Consider the following 19,542-nt stretch of genomic DNA (forward strand, 5'->3'; position numbering starts at 1 on the left):
ACATTATGGGAAATACCCATACACTTAGCACTCCATTATTGAATGGTCTAACCCCTGACCTACATAGAGCAAAAGCCACTTAGGTTCAACATAAACGGCTACCCTTTCATCCTCCATGTGATTGGACAGAATAGGTCGCTTGTGGACGCGCTAACTCTGACGTGCGCGCCTGTGTATCTGGGAGGTTTTTCATCTGGCCCCCTCCAACCCTGCGCTGTAAGCCCTTTTGCTCGCTCTCGCGCAAATCTGTGCTGGTTCCTCTGTCAGAAAGAATGCGTGTGCTCAGTCATGAGTCTGTAGTTGGTAAGCGCTGACACTGGACTGCAAGCTCTGTGCAAGAGGCATTGTATTTTTGAGGTGTTATTTGTGGGGGAAAGGAACTTTGTTTTGGATTATGGAAGCATATTGGTCTGACAGCAGGCCCTATACTTTTACTTTTGCATGAGTGATCATTGATTTTTTTTTTTCTTTTAGACGTGTTAATCAAATTACCTTCTTGGACACTTTCTTCTGGAAATTAATTACTGGCATTTTCACTTGGGTTGTGTAAAGTTTGATTTTCGGAACAATTTAGTTTGAAAACAGTTAGTGTTCTAAAAGTGCGCAATGCATTGGAACGATTTAGCACAGCTCTGACAAGAATCGCAATTTCCACTGAAAGGATATACACGAAATCTATAATCCATGGATTATTTTACCAACTCTTTGTAAATCGTGAAGTTACATTCGAATATATTTCAAGTGATTTTGATCTACAGTCTCCTATTTGCGGCTCGCAGAATTCCATTGCGCCTTGGAGCACCTGCATTGGACCTAATTCTTGATGAATGGGATGCATGTGCACCACACAGTGACGTATTTCTATTAATCAGAAGGCTCTTGGCAGGGCCGTATAATGTATGCTGGACGCAAAAGGAGGAAGCCGGTTACGAAAACGTAAGTTTACTTGAAATTGTGATTGTTTTATTTGTTTTGCGAACAGGCCCAAAGGAAATCATGGGGTGACGTGACCAGGCACCGCATTCACAAATTAATCGCACCGTGGAGTTGCTAGGCCTTTTGGTTAGTCCACAATAAAATAACAAAGGCATGGACGGCAGTTTATTTGTTCCACCTGTTTGTTAGATGTGGCTTTTCTTTTCAATGTGTGCCTTTTGGCACCTGACACATTCCACATGTAATGTCTTGACCTAAACTTGGAAGCGTTTAAATAAAAACCCATCAGAATAGAGTACAGTATGTCCCAGATCAGATTAGGATGGACGTTTTCATGTTTGTCAAAAGGGCGAATTTATCGGACTAACAGTGTATGTTCAGTCAAAAATGAAGGACGTCCCTCCACATCACTGACCTTTTCTGGATATGGTAGGCTAGTCAGTGTGACATGCTCTTGAAATGTATGGTCCTGGGCACCAAACAAACGTATTAAGTATTAATCAATTTGGGAGAGCCAAACAGACAGCATAGATCTTAGCAGTTTCTGCAAATATTTACAGTTCTGACATTACTGCATGTCTTGCATGCCTATAGCTTTACAAATGTTCAAAGCATGACATACTCAGCTGTGTTCATGTCATTATAATATAATATATTGCCGTAAGCAAATATGAAGAATGATCCCATTTTATGTAGTTATACATCAGGGGGAACCATGTGTCAGTTGTGGAAAATCATCTGGTCTAGTCAGGGCAGTTGCACCCTGCTAGGCAGCCAGGAGAGTCCTTGTGTTGAGTTATTTTTGAACATGCTGTCATTTAGCCTGAAGGCATGAATTCAAAACAGTTATATTGGACACAGCTGGACCAAACATTGGGGGCCCACATCTTCAAAATGGACATAGCATCACGCTGTCAATGTGCTTCTCTGAGCTATAAAAGTTATGTAATTGTGGAGATATAGTAGGCCACATCTGGTGATATCATGTTACTCCTAATGGAAGCCATATTTTGTCGTCAAGTTTAGAAATATCAGTTTCAATTCAGTTCAGTGAACAATATGTCCATTGAAGGGGTAGGCAGATTTTGATTCTCCACTGGAGATATCAAACACCTGTACATTTCAGCTTTGTCTGTGCTGTCAGATGTTCACTCGGTAATTATTTACTTATTAATCATCCATATTTTTTGGGGCGGCAGGGCAAAACCACCCCCGACTGAGGCAGTGAAGTCTAACCCTTCCAAGCGCCACCGTGACAGGCTGAATGGAGAACTGGAGCGTCTGGCCAGCCTGCTTCCTTTTCCTGAGGACATCACCACAAGTTTGGACAAACTCTCCATTCTACGCCTGAGTGTCAGCTACTTACGAGCCAAGAACTTCTTCTCAGGTAAGGACATTCTGAAGCAAGCAACCAGGAAGATACAAAACAGCAACTTTTCCTTGAATGACTGTCACACTCAGTGTCAAGTGCGCTGTTTCCTGTTATGCACTGGAGATTAATTTTGAACCGAGTGAAAAGTAAATGTCAATTCACAATTCCTCATTTGAAACATCTGATATTATTTGAGTTTTTATAGTACCCACAAGGGTATATACCACAGAATGTACATTGTAGGTAAACTATACTCACAAAGAGTAAAGTTGGTGCTCTGTTGGAGGACATTATTCAGCACATACCAAATGGCACCACCAGGCCAGCATGTGATACACCTGTAAAACCTGCTGTAATTGTGTGCGAAACTCTTCTTCCCAACCAGAACACTGACTGACTGTCAGGAAATAGGACATTGTAGTCCTCACTCGTCATTGGGGATTGTTGTTGTTGTTGCTGTTGTTGTTGTTGTTGTTGAGTATCATATCTAAAGAGCTTTGTGGTTATTGGACAGCACAGAGTTTGCTAGATGTTGCATTTGTTCCCTGCTCACAACCATCTATCACTATTCTTTTATGAAGTATAGTTAATATGATATTATAAATGCAATGATACAAATTAGCAAATTGCAAATTGCAAAATAATTATTTCACTGTTTTCTATACTTTTGAGGAATGGTACTTTGAGCTCGGTTTCATTTGAATGTTGTGGTTGTGACTGTTGGTCAAGTGGTATGATCGCCACCACAGCTCATGTCTGGGCTTCAGAATGCTCTGCCCTTGCGCTAAGTCCCTCTAACTCTAACAGACATGTCACTACCATAGAGCCCTTTAGCATCTCAGGCACCTTGAAGAGCCAGCTTTGATGTGCAGATCTCCTACGAAGCGGAAACCACTCCTCCTCATTACTCTTCCTGCCAAGGAATGGCTTTCGTTGTTTCACAGTGGTCCATGATGTCACCCTCAACACATTATAGCCTGGAGTGGGATCATCCCCAATGACCATTGTCAGTGTGAAGAAGAAATCGCAATGACAATTTCTCACTTATGAAGGAAGGATGGATAAAAACATTGTCAGCAGTGTACTTAGAATGAGAATACTGCAGTGCAGGCGAGGGATGCACTCGCGGCATGAATTATTGACGGGAAACCCATGACTTTAAAGAATTTATGAAATGGAGGGGGACGCAATGTTTATTTAAGCCTGCAAGGTTCTCGAAAAAGGCTGTTTTCAGACAGTGATGGGTAGGATATGGCACCCATATGGTACCTGGAGTATGAATAGATCCAGCAAACAAGTTGGTAAATGTGCCGTGTGTTTGAATCCCCAACTGGCAAGAGAGGAGTTTGGTGCATGCTCACTTGTTAGGGTGGTTATCTTCTCATTTTGAGAATGAGCACTAGATACAGTGATACTGATCAGTTGTTTTTGTCAGTGTCCATATCAGTAGTGCATCTAGGACGTAATGTGCCAAGTGTCAAGCAACACAAATAACAAACAGCTCAATCTTCTCAATTTCTCTAAAAGCTATTTTTTTTCTGAATAAACACACCAGTTGATGCCAGCCTTTCCATAGGCATTGCCCAATAGATTAACCTTCTTTAAAGCATTCATACTTTAAGCATTCACTTAAAGTAATTGCCATGATTCTCCTAAATGAACGTATTCTGTAAACTCAGCCCCAATGGGGCCTCTTGATTAAACAGCAGGGGTATAATCACTGTAAGCTGAGAAAGCCAGCGTTCATAGATTTGCCCCATTTGTCACAGATCCCATTCCTGCCTTTGGGAATTATGTAAAGGTTGTTATAGAAGCCATGGTGTGTTGAATGTAAACACTTTAATTGTTCACAAGCATGCCGGGATTGTAGGTCACCACAGGGTTGCTGCTTATGAGTCATAGATGTGACTCGGTGCACAATATGTGCACTCCACTTGCTTTTTTATATAAGTAATTACTGTTTGCAAATAAGCTGTGCTGTGGGTCACTGGGTCACTCATCATGTGTTAGTTTTTTTTTCCTTTTCTCTTTTAAATAATGGAAGGAAAAATCGAACAGATGTGAAATCTAGTACCAGACTATTCCGAGCGCTGGAAACACCGACCAGCATAGTGACCGAGAGTTTTTTGTCATGTAAAACGCAGAATGAGGAGCAGAATGTATATTTCGCCTTGGTATTAAGGGTAGCTGGATCCTTAGTGTATGATTGGCAGAGGGAGTGGGTCTAATGAAATGTCTTGTACTAGCACAAAGCCATCCACTGTCCACTTAATCCATGCAATAGCATTATCCTGGCCCAGCTGCCTCATCTCTACCATTCTCAAACTTCTCAAAAAGGGATTTGTTCTCTGTACATCATGCAGTGTGTCTATTGAAGTGAGATGTGCGCATTGTTGAAAATATCGCCAAGTATAGAGAGGAAAAATGGTCATGGGCCATGCTGTTGTCACAAGCATATTGTGCACTATTATGAGGAGATACAGAGTACTTGACAACCCCAGTGTAGCCATTTCTTTTTCATAGAACATTTTAATCTTCAGTCTGACTGAGCAGTCCTGGCTGTTTGAGTTTGCCATGGAAGTTTTCTAAACGGAGCCACTTGAAGTGAAAACAGGAATCAGTTGTAACCATTTAAACAGGACCCTCTTTCTGTCATACCTTGCCAAAAGTCACATGAGTCCAGGGAAATTAAATTCAAATTGATTTCAGTCTCCACTTTTTAGATCAACGGGAAAACAGTTTAAGTGCCTTATTTGCCCATATTTCTCCTTAGGTATGACAATTAGGACTCAGCAGCAGCTAAATCTTCTAATGAAACTTTGAATATTTTGAGATCTAGGTTAAGTAGTATTTACTCAATATTTAATCACCTCACATGTACCATCTCAGTTGAAAAAAAGAGAAGTTGGCTAAATGCTCCCAAGTAGCAGTAGATGAAGATCATTAGTGTCTCTAGGCATGCTGTTAAGGAGGATTATTGCACCCATACTGACATGGGGAACATCAATGCACTCTTGGTACTAGAGAATCGTCCGAGAGAAAGGTTGAAAGGCACAGCTAGGCCTGCATGTCACTGCTTTGATGTTTCACAGAACAGGCCAAACAGGGTAACCCCTTTACAAGGATACCAGTGCTAAGCCAATTATTACTCTCTTGGGTCCCTGGAAACCAGGTCTTTCTCAGGAGTCCTGAGTAGGGGAATCCCTTATTTTATCCTGAGTGTTCAGCTCTGTTGTAATTGCTGTCAGGAGGTTGTTTAAATCACTTTGCATAATGGTTCAGCTGATTATAGAAAGTCCAGCAAATCTGAGATGACATACTTTCAGATGCTGGCAGCAATCACCAGGACAATTAGCAGTGGTCATACTCATAATTAATCTACGCTTAATAATTAAATATTTGGTGCCAAATGTTGCACAGCATATACCTGTGTCATAGAATAATGCCTATGTTTTTTTTTTCACCAATGCACACACAACAATCCTACACAATCTCTCAGAAATACTCATGTATATTTCATGCTTCTGACATATTCTGATTGTATGCCTTTGTTATAAGAATAATTTTTTTGAGAAATTTGCTGATACACAGTAATTCTACCACCGAGGTGAACTAGTCACATGTGCCTGTAGTTGTAATGTTCTTGCCCACATTTAGCTGTTTTAATGCATCTGGGAGGCCTTCACTGAATTCAAAATAAAACATGAACTTATTTTACAATAACATCAACTTTGCCCAATCACACAAAACAGTAATTAAGTAAGTCAGTCGACATACTCTGGGATGAGTGACTGAGAAGTACAACAACTTAAAACTGTAGGGATGCCAACGAGGTCAAAGTGTAGGCTTCTGTGAGGTAAAGTGTTCTGGGTCCACCAACAAAAAAACGTATTTATCAATCTGATAGTGGGACAACTCTATGTCTTTGACTTCATCTTATTCAATCAGCCTTCTTTTTGACAATAATTCAGTTCATTGTCCTCTCATTTGTTCCCTCTTCACCCTTCGATCTAAACGAGATGTCGCCCCTGGGACGTGATCAGAGCGAGACATACTCCTTATCCTCCCCCTTTCTTTCTAATTGGGGCAATCCCCATCCCCCTCTTGATCACAGTCGCCTAGCCACTTGGCTGAAAGAGATGGAAGAGAAGGGGACTGATGGGGAGCATGGTGTCATAGGCTAGTGCCTGTATTTGTTTTCTATCCAGGAGTTCCAAACCCACAAGCTCATATGGGCATGTGACCAAGGCACTTTCACAAAACACTGAACAGGGTGGTCGGCATCAGCTGCTACATGCCTATGCTAGTCTTAAGTGTGTGTGTGTGTGTGTGTGTGTGTGTGTGTGTGTGTGTGTTTGCTCACGCGTATGTGTTTTTCTTCGCTTGCCATGTGTTTCCCCCCACCCCATGCACGGGGGCGTTGTAGATTGCGTGTTCATTCACTCCATTCTGTGGAGGCGGAGAGAGAACGAAACAGAGAGAGAAAGCGAGAGAAAGAGAGAGAGAGATAGAGAGAGAGAGAGAGAGAGAATGTGTGTAACAGTTCGCTGTATTTATGCTCTGCCAGTCAGGGGAAAGTAAGCGGTCTCCTGACATGGTGTTAGCATAATTAACATTCATATACATATGTGCTCAGAAATGTATGTGCACGCAAATGGGCCTGCTGACACGCACACTTCTTTTATTTATTTCTTTTATTTTTATTTATTTATTTATTTTTGCTTGAGAGGCTGTGTCGAGATACACAAACATATTCTGATGATGTGTGTCTGTGTGTGTGTTGGGGGTTTTCTCCCTCTGACATATCACGACACAATCCCTGAAACTAATCACGTGATTCATACGGGTCACAGGGCGGAGCAACCATCCATGATTAGTGCGACCATAGGCTCTGAAAATGTCTAACAAGCAGGCCCATCCCCCTTGCTCTTAATACTGCTAATGCTCGCCAAATATAGGAGCATTCCGTGATTCATAACCTCTTCTCTGGGTGATCCTACATGACATGACAACGTAGGCCTGAGTGATGCAATCAAAACACTGGCATTTGCTCCCTTATGACACTGTTGTTTTGCTTTGCTTGCTTGGAAATACGGAGCTACGTCAAATAGAATATGCAGTTGAAACAGTCCTTGTTCGTTTAGCTTTGTTCATTTTTCTGCTTCTCTACAGACATAGAGGAACAGGAATTATGAGCTTGTGCTTATCCTAAAATGTCTCAACTGATCCAGATGTAATTAGTTTGGAATGACAGTAAAATGTTAGAAAAACCTGGACTTCTATATATTTGTCAGTGGTGATATTCATGAATCATGATTAAGAATAAAGTAGTCAGATAGACTAGCCTGCTAGCTGTGGACTGAAGGGAGGTTCTCTGAAGCTCTCTCCTCCGTGGTGAATGGAGGTCAGGGTGACTGGCCCAGCAGGGAGGTGTGTGACTGCCCACATCAGGGGGACCGTTTGGCAGGGGGAGACATAGTGGGAGCCTCTGCCTCGGACCATCTTAACCTTCCATGACACCTGATGCTACTTCCACCCACGCCCCCATGCTAGCAACGAATTACAAACACGTAGCTCACGGCCCATGGCCCTTTCACAAGCTGTTCAATTTTCTGGGTCAGAGGTTTTTGTCGGATTTACTTAATCAAATTCTCAGCCCTCTTCTGTTCCAAGGCATTGGATTGGGTGCAACGCTTTTGTGTTATATTGTGATAATCAAAAACGCAAGTGACAAGGGTATTGTATGTGACCACAGGTCGAGTCTAATATCTACTTCATGTCAAGGCACCCAAGGTGTCAGATGGTCCATTTGTTGCTCGGTGTAACATTTTCGTCCCTATATAGAAAATCCACAAAGGTTTTGGATGATAACTTATTTGTGCATGCATAATAGTTTGAAGTAGCAGTATGCCTATAAAAACAACCACATATTTGTGGTTTGCACGTAACACCCATGTCCTTCAAAGACTTTTTGTTAAGAAATAATTCCGGCCTTTAGTGCGAGCAGCACCAGAGCCCTGGCTCACTACATGGCTTAGTCGTGATGATCTATCTACTTTCTCAGCCAGTTCACACACAATATAAGGTGACATGCTAATCAGTAACCATAATGCCTGGCTTGAAACAGTAACCATAATGCCTGGCTTGAAACAGTAACCATAATGCCTGGCTTGAAACAGTAACCATAATGCCTGGCTTGAAACAGTAACATTAATGCCTGACTTGAAACATCGCACTACCTGTGGTCTAACAAGCTTAGCCGGCACTTAGTTATAGTCATTTTGCAATATGTTTCACAACAAGGCATGTTGAGCTGAAACGGCTCTAGAAATATAAGAAACAAAGAAACCTTTGTGAAATAGTTTCAAAATTTAATTTCAAAATAAATCACGAGCTGTCAAGAACATCTCTGAAAATCTGCCACAGCATGAATATTTTCAGTCTTTGTTCATGATTTATATGACTTTTGTGCCTGCCTTTAATAAAGGTAGCATGTCTGCCTCTAGAATCAGGCCACAGCTGGCCATGTCCTCAGCCCCTGTGTATTGCGGCAGGTTAGAGGTTGTCACAAAGCATTAGTGTAAAGTAAAGGCGTTGCAATAATAATACTGATGCAATAGCTCTCCTTTTCTGCACTTACATACGCACATATTTTAGTGCTTGGCTGACTATGAAGTTCTGAAAAAATAATGAAAATACTGTGCATAAAATGTGAGCATCCTATATCATTTATGCGTGAATTTTAAATTCTCATTGATTAAAGGGTTGCTTTGCAGTAACCCAGTGTTGCTCTACCTTATGCATTATGAATTCATATTTTGCATCATTTAATTGTATTTCAAAAGCAATTTGTTTTTTTCCCCTCGGTTTTAACATCGGTTTTAAGGCATTTCTACCCAGCATCAGTGGTTTGGGGTCAATGCCAATGCTTCTGGTGGGAAATAAACAGCCATTACACAGGGCACAGATGGGATCTGGCGTTGTGCCATCACTGGACTGTCCCTACCCCCTTCACTTGATGTTTGCTGTGATGGGAGTGCCATCACTGGACTGCCCCTACCCCCTTCACTTGCCCCTACCCCCTTCACTTGATGTGTGGTGAGATGGGAGTGGCACTGCATGAGAGGGCATGCGCAGGAGATTTATGTATATGTGCTGCATTATACATTACATGTGGGTCCTTAGTGCTTTATTTAAGGTAATTTGCTGTATAGGCATATTGTAATCTTGCACATATGTCCATGTTTGACCAACTGTATGAGCAAACAACAGCTTGTTTTCTATGAGAGCCAACCTCTCATATATTGGCACTGCACCTTCTCAAAATGCCCAATTAGTATCGACTTTGACATCAACCTCACTTAGAAGGTACTGTTTGTCTACAAAAACTTTAACATTACTTTTCCATAAAGCGTGATGTCTGCAGTTGTCTTCCATGTAGCACAAAAAAACAAGCAGTATGGGAGACATGCGAATGGGCTGAATGTTGCCAGGCAGGCAGAAGAGTATATATAGAGAGATGCCCAGAGCAAATGTCACCTTGTTTCACTCTGATGCTGCACTAATAGGCCAAGCATTGTTGTTTGCTTCAAACTCTCCCCGTGGTCTCCTTTTTATTAGGACAGGCATATTCATGCATCATGAAATGCAATAATTGTGCACTAACATATATTATTTATATATATATATTATTATGTATCGCTCTGCCGATACACCAAAGCCTCATTTTGATATTTCCCAGCATGACCTCTATCTTGGTTAGTATTAGAATTAGTTCGAAAAACAAATATTTTGTGTTTTTTGGGAAAAGGGCTTAGTGTGTCTACCATGACACCCTCCCTTACTTGCCAAGCTGACCGGAAGGGGCATCCATTCGCAATATGGGTTTAAAAACATATTTATTTATGTTCGTATGTCACATGGACACACTTTGTTAACCAATGAGTATGAGGTCAAGCATATGACAAATTCTGGAGTGATGTATGTATGACGCTTCCATACCCAGAAGAACGTGATGTTAAACACAGAACAAAAATATTATGTCTCTTTTGTCATTTTCAAGATGGAATTTGATTAATAGTTAATGAGCTTGGGGCTGGCAGGGGATACCGTGGGCTTAGCACACCAAACATGAGGCATTGTGACATTCACAGCAGTGCTTTGTAAACATTATTACAACAATAAAGCAACTCTCTCCCTCACTCTCTCTCTCTCTCTCTCTCTCTTTCTATCTCTCTCTACCTCACTCACTCTCTCTTCACCCAGTTGCCCTAAAAAACCACACATGCAAGAATGGGGTGACCGCCATGGTGGGTAGGCATGACAATGGCAAAGCAGCTAGATTGGCAGACGGCTGGATGCTTGAAGGTGAACTCCTACTGCAGGTCAGTGCTCTGATACTGATACTCTGAGACTGTATGTGTATTCTTCAGTCGAGAAGAATGGATTGTACCTCCTGCAATCGATATGTTAATCAAGTAATGTTGATTCTTCATTACTTTGTCTTCATGTATATCTTTTGTATATGAATCTCTTTAAAAGCAGTAGTTTATTGAGAGAGGTTTCCCATAGTTTTTGGTTGCAGTTATCATTTTTTATTTATTTCTGTGCATTGTTTAAGCAATTTTTCAGCACCGATAGGTTAAATTATAGATGACCTGTCAGGTGATGAATTATTCAATTAGAGGAGAGAATGAGAGAGGCAAAGCCTTCATTGTTCTTTGGGGACAAATGCTGTCTAAATATTTGTGTAAAGAGGAACCACGTCTATGTTTACTACCCAGTAATCACACTGACTAGATGTTCACTGCTCCCTCTGTCTCTGCTTCTGCTCCTTGGAACACCACTGATATGTAACCAAAACCCCTTGTTCCACCTCAGCAAAATGTAACCCCTGCCCCTTTCTCGCCACAAGAATTTTCATCATGCCTTTATGTATTGATTACAGGCCCTGAATGGCTTTGTCTTGGTCATCACTGCTGATGGAACCATATTTTACACATCACACACCATTCAGGATTATCTGGGTTTCCATCAGGTAGGTACAGCTCTTACAATTCTGCTGGATGGATTTTCACACCACGAGTTTTTACAGTTCACCTCCAAACTATCTCCAATGTTGGAGGTATCTGCTACCTGCACCACTAGGCGGTGAGGTGCAGTGCAGGAGATAGTTGCTTTGCCTATCTCACTGACCCTGAGAAAGCATGAAGGGTAGCATCTGTTAGACCAGTCCTTCTGTCCTTGTGGTTTATTTTTTTCTGACAGACTAATAGCATAATGTTTTGAGTATAAACCAGATTAATACGAGGACAGAGGAGATGTTTGCCAACACTGACAGAGAATTTCCCCAGAGCCATCCAGTCAGGTGTATTGTGTCATGTCCCAAGTCATTGCCCAGTTATCATATTGTCAGGAATTAACAATGGAAACTTATCTTTAGTCGAATATGGTAGGTTTTTCACTAGAATATATCTATTCAATACATTCTGTTGCTTTTTCAGTAGGGGAAAATGTCCATGATTATGTCAGTAATTGTGAAGTAGAGATCATTCTCCAAGGTGCTGAAATGTTTGTTATATGGCTAGATTCTAAATATATCGGAAGTGTTCAGCTTAAAAAAAGCATTCACCAAATCTGAATGCATTCCTTTAAGTATGTGCCTATATTACATGTTACGTGACATGATGTGTGTTTGCGTATGTTAGCTGTAAATTAATTTCTTCATGAATGACAGGGGATATGCCTTTGACTTTTCTGCAGTTGTTTGTCGACAGATATTATTTAGACAAACCAGTGTGAGTGAGTGTATTTATAGCACGGCCCGTGGATGAGTTTAGCAGTGGAAGATAACACACCATCGATGCATGATGATTCAAGAAACAGAATTTTTAATTGTATTTTCACATGATCAAGGCTTGCTCAAAGCAGTTTTTTTTCTGCTGTAAGCTCCATTGTATTATCTGTCCTACTGTTTCTTTCCATGAATATTTCCCTGATCATTTCACTGCAACACCATCAATACAACAATGAGGAGTCACAAACTAGTTGTGTTGATGACTTTTCATCTTTTGGAATGTCTTTATTTGTATACTTAATCTCCTGTGTACTCATCTCTGTCAACAAAACACGTGAAATGATTATTTGGTAGACATGAGTGTATATTTTGTCCTTGTCACAGTAAAAAAAAGTAGGTCACACTACAAGTCAACAAGATGAATCAGGACACTGAACACAAAGTCCAGAGCTGTGCAGCGACATGTAACAGCCTCAAATAATCTAATAAATACTTTTTCATTTAGTTTCTAAATATAAACATTTTAAGCCAGCCACATAACAAATGTAGGAGTTTATAGGTGATATCTCTTTATTTCATTATTATCATAATGGGATTCGAAAACTTGTATGGTTTTTTACTTTATGACAGATTATGATTATGATTGCTAATTGTGTCTCTCTTTGGTGTTTCTCTCTGGCCTCCTTTAGACGGATGTCATGCACCAGAGTGTGTTTGAGATGGTTCACACGGAGGACCAGCAGGAGCTCAGGCGAAGCCTTCATTGGGCCCTGAACCCTCCCTCAGCCTACCCCACACCTCAGGACTCTCCCACCGGTGAGGAAGCCCTGCATAGCAACTGCTAACTGCTAGCTAACAGCGCTAATACAATCTAACATAAATAGTAAAACTGTGAGTAATAATAGTTGTAGGCAAAATAGAAATAGACAAAACTGCTTCAACAAAATGGCAAAGATTCATAGCCCTTCCCCTACACAGTTTTTCACAGTGGTGGAGAGAGTGTGTTTGCCCCCTTTGCAAGCTCAGCCTTGTCACATGTTTAAAGTGGCGATGAGCCACTGGGCTAATTACATAAGTGCATTTCTGCAGCAGGGAGCTTCTCAGGTCAGCCTTTGAAGAGAGCACACCACTCCCGCACTGCAAAGCTGCAGCAGGGCCGCTAGCTAGCTAGCATGGCGACATGAATGGAATATGACGAGGAGGGGGTTGAGAGAGTACGGGGAGCAATGGAGAGGATTTTGTCAGGCGAACACGCATCTTGTGTGGTTATGGCTGATGTGGTTGGGCACACTGATCCAAACGCTTGAAATGTTCATGACGTGACCTCCTCACCCACTACCGCCCACCCCAACCCCCATCCGCAACCCCATCCCCTCTACAGATGGCGAACGAGTCGGCAATTCATTGGTTGCCCCCCCCTGCAATCCGGAGCAGCTGCCCCCTGAGAACTCATCATTCCTTGAAAGGAGCTTTGTGTGTCGCTTCCGATGTCTCTTGGACAACTCCTCTGGCTTCTTAGTGAGTGATAGCTAATGTGCGAACTCTGAATTAAACATGCCTAAGACATGCACAGTAAAACACACAAACACACACAACACACACACACACACACACACACACACACACACACACACACACACACACACACACACACACACACACACACACACACACACATAAAGACATAAACACACACACACACATACTGTACACACACACACACACACACACACACACACACACACATAAAGACATACACCAAGCAAAAGCCACTCAGAAAAACTCACCTACATATACTCATATATAAACATCGACATACACATATAGTGCTCACAAATTCCAACATTTTCATCAATCAATGAAAAAGCCCAACAAGTGTATAACCAAATCAATTCTGTCACACTGAAGCATATGCAAACATGTTCCCTTCCCCAGGCTCTTAATCTTCAGGGAAGGCTCAAATTCCTGCATGGTCAGAGCCAGCAAGGGCCTAACGGAGTTAAGGCTCCACCTGAGCTGGCCCTGTTTGCTATCGCCACACCCCTGCAATCGCCCTCCATCTTGGAGATTCGGACAAAGAACATGATCTTCCGAACCAAGCACAAACTGGACTTTACCCCCATGGCTTGTGATGCAAAGTAAACAGTGCAACTACACACTGCACACCACACTCAGCCTCTAAGTGATTCAACCACACCATTAAAATGACTATATTATCCTCTGCTGCTTACATTGAGAAATAGCTAACTGGCTGTTGTTGTAACAATTATGTAACCACTGTTATTGTGTTTGTATTTCCCTGTGATACGGTATTTTTGGCTCTTCGTCTGTCCTCCAGGGGCAAGATAGTTTTGGGCTACACGGAAGCAGAGCTCAGGGTTCGTGGTTCCGGCTATCAGTTCATCCATGCAGCAGACATGCTCTACTGTGCAGAGAACCATGTCCGCAGTGAGTGGTACCCTAATGATCTTCGTGGCTGCAGTGTTAAACGTGTTTGTAGTGTCTGGCACTCGATGATTAAAACTCCCAGGGCAAAGATCAGAAGTTTGTTCCCAGTGCTTGTTTTCAGACGATTATCAAAATGATCCTTGCAGAGGTTAGCACCATTAAAGGAATTGAGATCTGGTCTTGTTTTTGCACCGGAAAGGTCATCATGATTTGAGTCAGCAGGGTCGCTAGGCACTGCCCACAGCATTCGGTAGGCTTTTCGAAATAATCCCTATGGATTATGGGACAGATTGAGCAAAGCTGCAGAGTAGCTGGAGGATAGACTTAGGGCTCACATACGCCCTATCAGTCCACTGTGTTGTTATCCACAGATAAAGTCCCAATAAGCATTCAGACTCACAGCAAGGCCACCACACTGATGTACTGCACTGAAGTACAAGTACAAGCAGAGGCCCTTAGTCTAAAAAGAGTTGAAATGATGGTGCACTGTAGAGATAGATGAAATGACAATGGGAATTACCAACATGTGTTCCTTTTGGAAGGTAGCCTGTGCTTTAGAAACATTATTCATTAGTCTGTCAGTGTAAATAATAGGTCATTTAGGCAAAATAGGTAAAAATAGGTTGTTAATGAGGAAATAAAATGTCACCGGTTCAATTACACTGACTACTGAGGTAGGAATGTTTTATAATCCATGCTTTCAAAAGCAAATGCTTGTAAATCGTTTAAACTGGATCGTCCATGTTTTTGTGCTCTGATGTTTGCCCTTTGTGTTTGCAGTGATAAAGACAGGTGAGAGCGGGCTGACTGTGTTTAGGCTCCTCACAAAGGACAACCTCTGGAAGTGGGTCCAGGCCAACGCTCGCCTAGTGTACAAAAATGGCAGGCCTGATTACATCATCGCCACCCAGCGACCTCTACTGTAAGTTGTGATGATCCACTGCTCTTCCAGTATACCACTGACGTGAGGTTTATTCCCAGTGGATGCTGTAATGCTAATTATGAGGATCGCTTGTTGCCTTTATGGTGCTACGACGGCCGTTGTGTTTAATTTGTCTTTGTGTTGATGTCATCTAGGGAGGAGGAGGGAGGCGAGCACCTGCGGAAGCGATCGATGCACCTGCCCTTCACCTTCACCACCGGCGAAGCCACGCTCTACCACAGCAGCCACCCCATCCCAGGCTTCGGCGACAGCCATATGGGCAGCGGTGAGGGTAGCGGCAATTCCAAGAAAGGACAGGCCAACAAGGAGTCCAAGGACACCCTGGACCCCGGCTCCTTGCTGGGGGCCATGATGAGCCAGGACGAGTCAGTCTACATAAGCCAGCCGGCCGTCGAGGCCAAGGCGTCCCTCCAGAGCCAACTGTTCAGCGACCTCAAGGGACAGCACCAGTTTGCCGGGGGTATCCCAGTGTCCCAGTGCTCAGAGATGTTTGAGCGCTGGGAGGAGATGACGAACGGGGCCTCAGTGCTGGGGCTGCCCGAGAACGGAAAGAGTTTCGACCCTCTCCTGGCCACCTTGGACTCGCTGTCTCTGGGGGGCGAGGGGCCTGGGGAGGGAAGCAAGGACAATCTCTCGAATGGCGAGTTGTTCAGCGCTCTGGAGGGCTTGGGGCTGAGCGCGGAGGACCTGGAACTGCTTCTGCTGGACGAGCGGATGATCCGCGTGGAGATGGACCCAGAGCACGTGCCCTCTCTCGACGACCTGCTCACCGGCGACGAGATACTGTCCTACATCCACGACTCTCTGGAGCACAGGGGTGATGCAGAGGGACAGTTGGCCTCCACCTTGCCGCTCCCAGCCCCGCAGACGGTTACAGCCCAGGTGCCTGAATCTTGCGGTGCTCACGCCTCCAGTGTGAACACGCTCACTCAGAGACCACCAGTCGGCGGTCAGCCTCCGATCGTGACGCTTTCCCAGCAAATGCATCAGCATCTGAGTTTGAAACAACCTGCGATGTCAGCTTTCGACTCATGGGGACAGCAGTGCAGTCATTCAGGTGTGGCATTGGAAAGACACTCTGTGTCCAATGGATACGGCTCAGCACAGCATGTGCTGGCCAACATAGGTAATGTTAGTGTTCAACCTGAACTCCAACAGACGTTTTTAGTAAACCAACAGACCTCACAGCTGGAGGGTGGTGGTAGCCAAACTCTCCACTACCAGCAGTTCCCCTTGCAACAGCATCATCCCCAGCACAACCAGCACAACCAGTTTCCTCAGCTTCAACCTCAGTGCCACAACAGCCATAAGGATAGTACTGTTAGCGGAATACAGCCACCTTTTAAAACAGACCATTTTACCACCAAAGACCACTGGCCGGGGTTCAACCAGACCAGCCAAGGGCCGACGCTGAACTCTGGCCCCTGCTTCTATAACGGACCTGTCCCATCAACCTGCGCCACAGACTCCTGTATTAATTACTGCATGGTGGATGTTCCCGTCACAGTCAATGGAGGCATAGTGAGGGGGAATGGGATTCACCAGAGTGCAATGAATTCCATTTCTTCTTACCAGATGGTCAATCCAAAGGGTCAGGAGCAACTAGCCCAGGTTTTGTCCAGTATTTCAAATCAGATCATGGGTTCAGGTCAGCCCTGCAGACAACTGTCCTCAATCGAGTCCTGCGGACTGTTTACCTCAGAGCTTGCTCAAAGTCCAGCACAGCACAAGGTAAGAAACATCTGTCACTCAAATGCTTACATTTTTACAGTTTTACATAATTCACAGTGCATTTTACATGGTTGTGAAATTCACTAAACCTTTGACAAAGAACACTAAAAAAACTATTTTGTATGTTTAACATGAATATGTAGAGGACATGACATTGGACAGCATATGACATAAATGTAAACTGGGTTCAGAAAAAAGTGTCCTAAACAGCAGTTTCAGTCTGGACCCTCATTTAGCAAAGTTGTGTTAATGTATGGCATAAGACTTTTCAGCCTTTAGACAGAGTCCTGTAATGTCTGCTTTAGGTGCTGCAAAAAGATACATTTATAATAATACATTTAAATATATATCAAATCATATATCTCATATAACTGTTATGTCCTTGGTGTCATTGAGGGAAGGAAATGGCATGGCTTTAGGCCATTAAGAAAGATTTGGGTCATATTTCGAGACCCCATTTTCACAGAGCTAAATGAAAGTGAAAGAGATTTGTGTGTGATTGCAATAGGAACCATCGCCGTTCATGCTTGCTGTCTTTTATGCATGCTCCCTCTCGTCCCATCTTTCCTATGCTCTGTTTGTTTTTGTTCAGGGTCAGTGGTCTAAACTGAGGGGGGGGGGGGGGGGGGGGGGGGGGGGGGGGACAACAGAGCTCTGCTGGGATGCCAAGCACGTATTCTCTTCTCCCACTGACCTCAAACATTTTGTTCAACTATCCACTGCCTAATAAACGGGGAGAGAGAGAGGGGGAGAGAGGGATAGAGAGAGACAGAGAGAGAGGGAGAAATATAGAGGGAGGGAGGGAGAGACCGAGAGAGTGAGACAGAGAGGGAGAAAGAGAGAAATAGAGAGGGAGGGAGAGAGAGACAGAGAGAGTGAGACAGAGAGGGAGAAAGAGAGAGAGGGAGTGAGGGGGAGAGAGAAAGAGAGAGGAAGGGAGAAAAAGACAGAGAGTGAAAGAGAGAGGGAGTGAGAGAGGGGGAGAAAGAGAGAGAGGGGGAGAGAGAGGAAGGGAGAGAGAGAGAGTTTGTTGAGTGCAAAGCATTATCCTTTTTTGAGGGGTTATACATTTATAAGATAAAAAAGAACCTTTTAGTTTCTTGGCCATATACTTCATCTGAGCAAGTTCTGATATTTTGCCCTGAATCCAGTGCATTCTGACAAAGCTTATTATTTGTATTGTACTTAAGTAATTTGAGTTATTATTTGGCCAATACTTGAATTAAAGTGCTCCTATAATTATATGATAATAATAATCCAATGGCCCTTATTCACTTTTTCATTTCACTTTTAATTTCTCTTTTCATTTCTTGATCGTATCAAACAGTTCAACATTATACTTCTATGCTTTCAATGGGACATTCAATTCTGTTTCCTTTGTTGCTTTTGGATATTTTTTGCCAAACAGAAGCAAGGAGGAAGTTTAAACTCTCCTTGCCAACTAACACTTTGAGGTCCGTCTTTCGTCTTGTTCTGAAAATTACAGCCCTGTTTCATGTACACCACCTTGTGGTGTGACACAGAATAACATCCATCTTTGAAGAGGAAATCTATCAAGAAATCTATATGTATTCATTCATGGCTTTCACCTTAGCAGGTCATGTTACTCACTGGTATCTATGTATCCATTAGTTGCAGAATGGCTGCCTACCCAGCGCCACCCATCCAGGAGGCAGCGCCCCGCCCGGTGGGAATGGACTGACGATGCCCAACGGCATGGCACCGCATCCAGAGACATTACCCAGTTTTAGTGACCCACAGACAACAGGCTTCTTCCTCTGACAGGGCTGGTCAGGTGAAGAAGCAGCAACTGGAAAATGTCAGGACATTTGTGTGCGTGTGTGTGTGTGTGTGTGTGTGTGTGTGTGTGTTTTCCATATTTGTAATCAAATGGAACTATATCATCTGATATGTTTACAACATAGAGTGGGCAGGTGTGTGAGACCAATGCTGAAGAGTTTCTCTCTCAGAATAACTATGATGCATGTCAGACGTGAATTGTTCTTCAAATGTACTTGTCTACATCTCTGTTTCAAAGACAGAGAAAACAGGCAAAATGGTGATTACCTCTTTTGGTTCATCAAATGGATAGGCACAAGTTGGAATCCAAGGACCTGTGCTTTACGAAGTCTTTGTTAACCCTTCTTCATGTCAGCTGTGAACATCACTTTTACCTCTCTGTAGATTACTTAATACATTTTTTATATAAACAGGAAAGGTTTTTACTCTCCCTAGGATGGAGGAGAGATCAGAAGGAGCTTGAAGAATATGTGCATATTGTTTTTATAGAGCAATATGCACAGTGATAATTCTGAA

At 43.0% G+C, this 19,542-nt stretch overlaps 1 protein-coding gene across 1 annotated transcript; it reads left to right on the forward strand.

Annotated features, from left to right (window-relative positions):
- Positions 1 to 895: 895 nt before the first annotated feature.
- On the forward strand, positions 896 to 19,008 carry LOC308366083 (aryl hydrocarbon receptor-like; the record flags this gene model as incomplete). Its single annotated transcript, XM_080839719.1, has 11 exons — positions 896 to 936; positions 2,136 to 2,323; positions 10,574 to 10,692; positions 11,256 to 11,345; positions 12,794 to 12,920; positions 13,486 to 13,622; positions 14,040 to 14,242; positions 14,443 to 14,552; positions 15,333 to 15,474; positions 15,630 to 17,226; positions 18,859 to 19,008. The coding sequence occupies 11 exons, from the start codon at positions 896 to 898 to the stop codon at positions 19,006 to 19,008; spliced, it is 2,904 nt and encodes a 967-aa protein (XP_080695845.1).
- Positions 19,009 to 19,542: the final 534 nt, after the last annotated feature.

Source organism: Sprattus sprattus (assembly GCF_963457725.1).
Source record: "Sprattus sprattus genome assembly, chromosome: 5".
NCBI classification, from domain to species: Eukaryota; Metazoa; Chordata; class Actinopteri; order Clupeiformes; family Clupeidae; genus Sprattus; species Sprattus sprattus.